Source organism: Engraulis encrasicolus, chromosome 2, assembly GCF_034702125.1.
Source record: "Engraulis encrasicolus isolate BLACKSEA-1 chromosome 2, IST_EnEncr_1.0, whole genome shotgun sequence".
Lineage (NCBI taxonomy): Eukaryota > Metazoa > Chordata > Actinopteri > Clupeiformes > Engraulidae > Engraulis > Engraulis encrasicolus.
In genome coordinates, this window is record NC_085858.1 from 58,759,051 (window position 1) to 58,769,050 (window position 10,000).

General features: G+C 44.3%; 1 protein-coding gene across 2 annotated transcripts in view; it reads right to left on the reverse strand.

Annotated features, from left to right (window-relative positions):
• The window catches only part of mms19 (MMS19 homolog, cytosolic iron-sulfur assembly component), a 48,418-nt gene that overhangs the window by 26,480 nt on the left and 11,938 nt on the right, over positions 1-10,000 (reverse strand). For both annotated transcript variants that reach the window (XM_063193060.1, XM_063193055.1), the window contains 3 exons: positions 7,114-7,188; positions 1,782-1,859; positions 1,221-1,359 (listed from right to left, as the gene is read on the reverse strand). In XM_063193060.1, coding sequence (XP_063049130.1) covers positions 1,221-1,359; positions 1,782-1,859; positions 7,114-7,188 — 292 coding nt within the window. The remainder of the gene's footprint in view (positions 1-1,220; positions 1,360-1,781; positions 1,860-7,113; positions 7,189-10,000) is intronic.

Here is a 10,000-nt window from a genome sequence, read left to right on the forward strand (position 1 = left end):
AGCCTTCTGTCAGCTACGCTCACACTATTCTGACAGGCAGCTCTCCTCCTATGCTCTCGTCGACTTCGCTACAACCTTTTTAACGTCACTACTGCTGCTATTATTACTAGGCTGAACCTTGCTGTAACAGGCTGCCTTTTTGAAGCAGCGAGGCCCTGACCGTTTCAATAACAGGACTAACGCAGATTATGCATAGAGCTACTTCTGTTCTGTAGGCCTATGTTTTGTGCGAGTGATGAGAATGTGGCGGGGGTTAGAGCAAGGTTCTGTGTGTTGGTGAATGCTAGTAGTAATTGTAACCGTAATAATAGTGACGATAAAAAAGGAGTGGTTGTGGAACGAAATTGCGACAAGGGCAGAGGAGAAGAGCTGACTGTCAGAGTAGTGTGAGCGTAGCTGTCAGTTCAGTTGTCTTCTGAAATGTTCCGAGTCCTGGCGCAACTAAGCCCACGCCATCCGAAAGAAAACAAATAACAAAAAAAACAACCAACGACGAAGCTGTGGAAGTAACAAAGGAAGCGAAGATTCCCGTGATATTTACAGATATTTACTGATATTTTATTTGATATTCCCGTGATATTTACTTTTAGTTAAACAAGGCTTCTTGTCGTTTTGTTGCGCATGGTAGATATAATAAGAGAAGAGCTCCTCCTCTCTCCTCTCATCTCTTCTCCTTCCTTGGGGTGTGCGTACGTATGTGAGCTTTTGGAGAGTTTGGCTGTGTGCTTGGTTACTGTATGACAAGGTCTGTTATGTGAGTGGCTTGTGTGATGTGATTCAGCTGTTTTCAGAGGAATTGAACAAAAACTAATCAAATTGATTAGGCCTAAGTAATGAAAGTAAAAATAAAGCAGAAGTTAAAAAATAATGAAAAAAAATATAGCCTATAATAGGACTATGGTTATTATGTAGGCATAGGCCTATAGTATGCAGGCCTATATATAGTTTATCTGTGTTGTAGAAATTGTTGAACAAAATTACCATAATTTTAAAAAAATAACTGGCCTAACGCATAGGCCTAGTTTATTTTGGCGAGATAAAAAAAAAAATGGCTAGCTGAACTTCTGTTTGGCTGGTAAGAAAAAATGTCCACTAGCCAAATTGGCTGGTGGTGGAAAAAGTTAATTTAGAGCCCTGCACACACCCACACACACACACACACACACACACACACACACACACACACACACACACACACCCTCTCTCTCACCCCTGCCTACCTTTCAGCACTAGTTCCAGGAGTGTGTGTAGCGCGTCTTCCGTATTGGAGTTGAGGACCGCCCTGGAGAGACACCCAGTGAGCGCGCTCAGAGCAGACAGAGCGGAACCCTCCACACGCTCACTAGCCGTCTGGAACACCTACACACACACACACACACACACACACACACACACACACACACACACACACACACACACACACACACACACACACACACACACACACACACACACACACACACACACACACACACACACACACACGCGTGGTGATCAATTTAATGGATGAAACCAGGAAGTATGACAATCAACAACACTGGCTCTTCCATCAGACCTCTGGTTTTGATCTCGCTTTAGCAATGTGTGTGTGTGTGTGTGTGTGTGTGTGTGTGTGTGTGTGTGTGTGTGTGTGTGTGTGTGTGTGTGTGTGTGTGACCAGTGTTTGTAGGGCGTCCACAGGTGTGTGTGTGTGTGAGTGAGTGAGTGAGTGAGTGAGTGAGTGAGTGAGTGAGTGAGTGAGTGAGTGAGTGAGTGTGTGTGTGTGTGTGTGTGTGTGTTACCTCTCTACGTAGTGAGCTCCAGAGTCCGGTGAGGAATGGAGAGAGTTCTTTATGACCGTACACAGGGGCACAGGCAGCCTGCAACACACACACACACACACACACACACACACACACACACACACACACATTATACACACACACACATTATACACACACACACACATTATACACACACACACACACACACACATTATACACACACACACACATTATACACACACACACACACACACACACACACACTTCACAGCTCTCTCACTGTACTCCATCCGAGTTTGAGCCATTTCACCTTTTTCTGCGTTTTTTTTTTTTGGTGTTACCCGTTTTGACTAGCAACAAAACTAGCATGTTTGTCTTTGCCAAAATGAGTCTGCAAAACGAGATCTAGCGCGCGTGAGCCAACCAGTTTGGCGCGCTTTGCTAGCTTTTAGCTGTCGAACAACACTGTCGCTAGCCCTGCCTCACCAACAGCTTCAAGCGGCAACACAGAGAGACGCGTCTGATTGGGCTACCTAAAGGGCCGTACACACACGTCGCTACTAGTTACTCGCTCAGCGAATGAAGTCAATAGAATGTCAATGTGTTCCAGCGAGACTCGCAGGCAAGTAGGCGAGTACTGTACAAGCGATGCGATGTGGGCGGAATCAGAGTTAAAAATGTTTTAACTTTGACCGAGGTGAGTAAGCGAGTAATCAATTGGAATGCAGATTTAGGTACTTCTCGCTTGTGCATTGGCCGTTAAAGCCGCGGGAACTTTCAGCGAACGTTCCATGAAAGAGTGGCGAGTAGGCGAGCAAGCGAAAAGCTAGCTTTGTGTGTGTACGCCGCTTAACTCACAGAGCGCGCACGTCTGATTGGGCTACGGAGAGAACACGTCTGATTGGTCTACACAGCGCGCACGTCTGATTGGGCTACAGAGAGACGCGTCTGATTGGGCTACAGAGAGCGCACGTCTGATTGGGCTACAGAGAGACACGTCTGATTGGGCTACAGAGAGAGACACACGTCTGCTTGGTCTACCTAACTCACAGAGCGCGCACGTCTGCTCTGGCTACCGAACACTCGTTAAAAATAGTGGCATACCCCTTAACACTCGTTGTCCAGATCGCCTCACATCGCTAATTGGTCGACCGGTCCGGTAGCCCAACTTAGCGTTCTCGGCTTTTGAAGTGTGTCCACAGTTGTGTGTGTGTGTGTGTGTTAGAGATAGAGTGTGTGTGTGTGTGTGTGTGTGTGTGTGTATGTTGTGATCACAAGTGTTTGCCGTGTGGTCACAGGTCTGTGTGTGTGTGTGTGTGTGTGTGTGACCAGTGTTTGCAGGGCGTCCACAGATCTGTCTGTCTGTGTGTGTGTCAGGGTTCCTACAAGTTTCTTCAAGTCAAATTCAAGGCTTTTTCAAGACTTTTTAAGACCATTTATCCTCAAATTTAAGACCTTTATCCACAGCCGGTTCTGACCTCCATGGGGCCATAGGCAAATATATGCCAAGGGGCCCCCATAAAGCATGCAAGCACCCCCCCGGGCAAAACACGAACCACAGACACATAATTTGACTCAAATCAAGCTTAATTAAAAAGTCTCCCATTCTGCGCTCTTGACACAAAAACATCAATAATGTCATAACAGATTGTGAACATGTAGCCAACGGTGGCTGTACTGAACATGTGACTACCTCATCAGCTGCAGGTGTACCTGGCTCATCTGTGTACTACCTGAACATTGTGCTGGCCCTCCACTGGCTGACTGACTGGAGTCTGAGCTGGTCAGAAACTTAAGCATAGCGCCTGTAAAATATAACTAAGGCTTCAATTAATTTAGCTCCATCAAATTGTTTGCATTTAAAATTACCATATTTTATAGCCTGCCCCCTAGTAGCTTGGTATCTGGTCTAAAACGTTTTTAAAAAAATAAATGAATAGGCCTATGATAAGAAACTCATATGTAAAATAAATTATTTAGCTATATAACATGTGTTATTATCACACATTATTGTGAATAATGTTGTGTTCACTATTTATTGGGATTCACCTTCGTCACAAGTTTCAGTCATTCACCTGTAGGCGTTATTACCCCTAAAGTTTAATTCATTTCCCCTCATTTTACGAATGTCCGCCATTTTGTAAAATACAGACACCATTTTGTTTCCTACTGTACCTGATCAAATTACATACGCGGCTCAGCCCGGCCCCGTATGTATAAAGCCCAGGTAGAGGTATGAAACAATAGAGTTAGCCCGCCCGACTTCCTCCATCGAGATGTGACACGTGCCAGGACACGTCTCCTTGGAGAGACGTCTATTTTAGAAATTATTGAAACTGTAAGTTATCTTGGCCAGGTTAACACTACAGTCGATATATTTCTTCCTTCAACCGGTTTTCGTTTGTATTGCATTTGACTTTTGCGGACCCTACAAGGAGAACAGTGAGTCAGGACCCACGAGGAACTCACGCGCTCTAGGATAACTTTTGTACGGACAATTGCTAATCTTTTTACTGGTACGTCCGAGATCAAGGACCTCGCCTAGAGTCTACGAAGACTCGGCTGAGCCTGATTGTCTGTCCCCCCCCAAGAGAGTGGACAGCCGGTATAGTTACTACGCGTGGAGCGGACCTACGTGCACCCCTTTCTCATTGGACCTTCAGGACGGCCCGCAAAGACAATCGGACTACACAACGAAATACCACCTTCCTTTTCCCCGTTCAACGAAGCAAGACTTTTGTTGGACATATCGCAGCCTCGCGCCGGAACCGCGTGGTATCGCTTAGAGAACAAAAGGAACTCGTGCGCACCAAGACGCACACACCCACCTTGCCCGAGAGATCAAAGGATTTCTTTCCCCTTCTACCAAGGAGAACGAGTAAGCACTGAGTTTGGGCATATATATATGCAGTTAGAACTGTTACATAGCTTTGAGGAGTTGTGTTTAAATATCCACACTTGTAGAGTGTGATATATTTTAATTTGGGTTATTTTGTTCTATCTGTTCTTTCTTTTCTTTCTCTCTTTCTCCCCTCTCATCACCACAAATAGCCACACGCTATTCTTAGTTTACTGTAGTTGCAGGATTGGCATACTTGCACCCACATGTAAATTATCCACTCACAGAGATACACGTACCCGTGTTTTAACCCATAGAGTTATCGAGTTGAGGACGTAAGCTATTGTCGGAAAAGCGCGCCAAGCGCTCCCTTTTCCCTCCCCCCACACATACTGTAAAGCCTTTAGACAAAGGACAGTATTCTCTGATTAGGTTGAATTCTATCTTGAAGATAAGTTCCCGCTTTATCAGCCGAAAGCTTAACGCCCCTCCTCGTATCTCATATTTCGGTCCTGCGCGCAGCGCTGCGCAGAATCATTTGAGCCATAGTTCATAGAACATACATCTCTCTCTCTCTCTCCTCCCACCGCTCGGCACACGCGGTAATAGAGGTGCGCGGCGCTCACAGAAAGCGCTCGCCACACGCCCCTCCTCTCTCTCTTTTTCTCTCTCGCATAGCGTACACACACACACAAACACACACACCGCATCCTCTCATACCCCGTGTATATATTGTATATTTTACCTAAGTTCTTATGCCCTGCAAGTCACATTGGCTGTATCAGTGTTATGACCGGATGATGCTTTTACAATAAATGTACATTGTGGTGAACTGTGTTTGTCTTATTTGAACAATTTCTACGAAGTCAACCAGAAAAGAATTCACACAAAACCTTCAGATTATTTGTCAATAATGGTCATGATTTTATGAGACGGTCATGAACCGTGTTTTATGCAATCATTAATTAGACAATTGACGATTCCATAAGTACACACCTACACATTATTGATACCCAGCGTGAAGACTTTAACACACTCTTCATGCGTCATTTCTTATATTCTTATTCCTCACATATAGTAATAACACATTACATATTTGGAACTGTATAAGAATTGTATACTTATTAATGTAATTATAATTACATTACTGTACTTCCCTTACATTTAACGTCGTACCCATTAATTGTAGTTGACCCTACATATTTTGGTGCCCTTGCGTGAGGAAGAATATTCCTCACGTCCAAAGATGTAGTTTTACCTACACCACCAAAGGTCTGGATTTATTAGTCTATCCAAGCAAGCCGCGCCCCCTTGGTATTGTTATCACCCACACACACACACACGCACGGCACTCCTTCTCTCTCTCACTCCCTCCTCCTCCATTGCAATCTTAAGCGCCTGTCAAAACCAAAATCACTGTCTGTGTATGTTGATATTTGTTTCTAAACAATCGAGAGGCAGCCACGCATACATCAGCGCGCGCACAAACTCACACACCACACACACACACAGCTTCTCTCTCACACTCCCTCCTTCGTTGCTTCGACTGCACTGACGTTTCATCGGCTAAACGAACGGCTCGTCAGATTATGATTCAACTAGTACACCTTTCGAAACAACAGTAAAACGTTGACAACACCACCCTTTCCACTCACATTCTCTCTAGCCTAGGCTACCCGTTGATTCAGTTGAATTGCACAAACGAAACGCTACTCAGCTTGTGGTTCTCAACAACTTCTACCTGTTAAAACAACAGTAAAACGTTAATCCCCCCTTTTACAATATGTGACTGTATCGAAGACCTGGGCATTGTGCAATACAAAAGCCCATTGAGTGCTAGTGGTGCTAGGTTGTTGTTGGCTAAAAACACAGACGGCGTTTGCTGTTTATGATTGACGCACAAAATAATCGAGGACTTAGCATGTGACTCGAGCGCCTTGACACCCATCGTGCCCAATTTAAAAGTCCATTTACAGAGAGCACAAAACGCTGCGAATTGGTCACCATCCACTTCTTTGACCCATTCACGAAATGAATGATTGTGTAGCCAAGCCTGGCTAAACTTACATTTGCCCATTGTTGCCGACGTTTCACCTCACTTTCCGTTTGTCCACATAGTAAAGTTTGTCTTCGCGCGATAAACTATCAACAACCTTAGCTTAGCTCTGTGGCTCTGTGGCCATGGTAACGTTAAAATCTCTGTGTTCATTCAACCTCGGTGTGTGCGTGATGGTTCCGCCCACAACTCCAGTTCCACCATTTACTTGACCACTCGTACAATTTTTACATAAACAATTTAAAGATCATAAAAAATAATGACTGTTGAGTAATGAACAATGCAAAATGACAATTTATATTCGGCATCCAAATTTAAGACCTACACATGAAAATTCACGGCTTTTCAAGGCTTTTTAAGGTATTATTTCCAAATTCTCGAATTCAATGCCTTCAAGGCTTTTTAAGACCCCGCGGGAACCCTGGTGTGTGTGTGTGTGTGTGTGTGTGTGTTACCAGTGTTTGCAGGGCGTCCACTTTGGCCGTCTTGACGTCAGAATCCAACTTCTCAATGATGAGGGGCAGCAGGAACTACACACACACACACACACACACACACACACACACACACACACACACACACACACACACACACACACACACACACACACACACACACACACACACACACACACACACACACACACTAGGGCTGAACGATCTATCGTTTTCGACCGAAAATCGCGATCTCTGGCAACGCGATTTTGGGATCGTCAAAGCTGCGGTTTTTCTTGGAGCATAATAACAGCATAGGCCTAATAATTTCGCCATTATTCTCATGCATGCTCAGTGCGCGGTGTAGAAAGGCTGTGTCAGCTACCAATCAGAAAGCTGCAGGCTGCGCGTGACCAGATGACGTTTACTCCACTCCAATCAGTGTAGCTGGCATTCACTTCAAGATGGCTGAAGCGGGAGAAGAGGAACTTCATGAGGAGGAGCCGGCGAAATTATTGCCAAAGAAAAACAGCACATCAGTCATTTGCGAGTATTTTGGATTTGAGGCCACTGATCAACACCAGAAAGAGGTGATTTGCCAAACATGTCGTGTAAAAGTGGCTACAACGAATTACATATCGAAGGACATGGTGTCCGTGAACACGGTCACCAAAGACTCATTTAAAAGTTTGCTACGCACGATGGACAAGAGGTATGTTCTGCCCTCCCGCACCTACTTTAACCAAGTCGCCATCCCACATCTGTACGGAGAATGCAAGGCCAAAGTTACAAGTGAGCTGGAAAACATGGAGTTTTACGCGTCAACTACGGACCTCTGGTCAAGCAGAACAACCGAGCCATACATGAGTTTGACGGTGCATTTCATGAACTTCGAGCTGTGTAGTCGTTGCCTGCAGACAGCGTAAGCTACTTCCCCACTGACCACACCGGTGAGAACATTGCAGCGGGCCTTAAGGAGTGCTTGGCAAACTGGGGACTAAACGAGGAAGCACAGACCTGCATTACAACCGACAACGCTACGAATATGGTCAAAGCGATGGAGCTCGCGTGTGTGTGTGTGTGTGTGTGTGTGTGTGTGTGTGTGTGTGTGTGTGTGTGTGTGTGTGTGTGTGTGTTTACAAGTGTATGAGTTCATGTTATAGCTAGTCTCTCAAACACAGTTTGGAAGCTCGGGGGAGGGGGGCGACGTCACGCGCCAATAAGTTTGTTGTCGTTAGCTGACCAGCTGTAGCGCAATGCTACCGTTTCCTCCTAGGGGTGAAAATGAACCCTTTCATGGCATAAAGTTACTCTACTCTACTCTTAACTTTGAAACCTCCCAATTAGCTCCAGCTTGCTTCTGTTAAACCGCGGAATGCCAAGGAGCAGAGAGAAGCTACAAAAGCTGTCATTATTTCTGATGTGCCAAATTAATGACGTTTTTGTAGTAGGCTAACAGATATCAGGATGGTGCAACCATGATGCCACTATTAAATTAAAATATTTCTTTACTGGGATATCTAAAAAGCATATTGCTGCAAATAAATTACCAATTACAAATACATATATGGGCAATAATTTAATGTGGTAGTACCACCTGACGTCTGCTGTTAAAAAGTAATTGTTCATTATGACAACAGATGGTATGTTATGAATACTGCATCTGTATGGCTTTTCAGACTGTAATATGTTTAATGTTTTCCCCAGAAAATGCTGTCAAAGATGACCAACGCGTCAAACGGGCCACAGGACTGTGCAAGCAGCTGGTAGCCGTTTTCAGCCACAGCTGGAAGAAAAAAGCAGCAACTTGTAACTGCTGCTGATTTTCATAAGCTAGCTCCTTTGAGCCATTTTGCACTACTTTTAAGGTAAGACTCCTTATTTGCTCCACTTTGTTATATTTTATAATTTTTATATAGCCTATGTTAATTTACAAAAGTGCAATTATTTTGATGCTACTGAGCCATTGATACTTGATATGTTTTATTTATGGGAAATGTAAAAGAAACAAAATTTTACTAAAGAAAGAGGTCTCTTTTTATTTTTTTATGTAGCTTATGTTATTTTACAAAAGTGCAATTATTTTGATGCTGCTGAGCCACTAACTTTATATTTTTTGTTGATGGGAAATGTAAAAGAAGCAGAGAAGGGCTCACTTTAGAAAGACGGCTCTCTTTTTATTTTCCTTTTTTGGTGAATTGAACTGTTGTTGTTTCTTAGGTACTTGAATAAACAGTCTTGCATTTGAAATCGGTTGCCAGCAGTTTTCATTCTTGCGTTATCTTAATGTAATTCATTGGTTGTATAACTTTAAACTAAAACTTTATTTAAAGAAAATAAATCGTGGTTGAAATCGAAATCGCAATCTCTGCCAGAAAAATCGCAATTTCAATTTTTTCCTAAAATCGTTCAGCCCTACTTCAGTCAGTATGATTACTAATATGAGACCCTCGCAATACATGCACTGGCTCCGCTGTGGTGCTGTTTAACCTGTTCTTGCTGTGTGTGTGTGTGTGTGTGTGTGTGTGTGTGTGTGTGTGTGTGTGTGTGTGTGTGTGTGTGTGTGTGTGTGTGTGTGTGTGTGTCTGCGCGTGTGCTTGTGTGTGTGTGTGTGTGTGCGTGCGCGCGTTCTTGTGTGTGTGTGTGTGTGTGCGTGTGTGTGTCGCACGCGTGTTCTTGTGTGTGTGTGTGTGTGTGTGTGTGTGTGTGTCTGTGTGTGCGCGCGTGTTCTTGTGTGTGTGTGTGTGTGTGTCTGTGTGTGCGCGCGTGTTTCTTGTGTGTGTGTGTGTGTGTGTGTGTGTGTGTGTGTGTGTGTGTGTGTGTGTGTGTGTGTGTGTGTGTGTGTGTGTGTTCTTGTGTGTGTGTGTGTGTGTGTGTGTGTGTGTGTGTGTGTGCTGCCTGCCTTCAT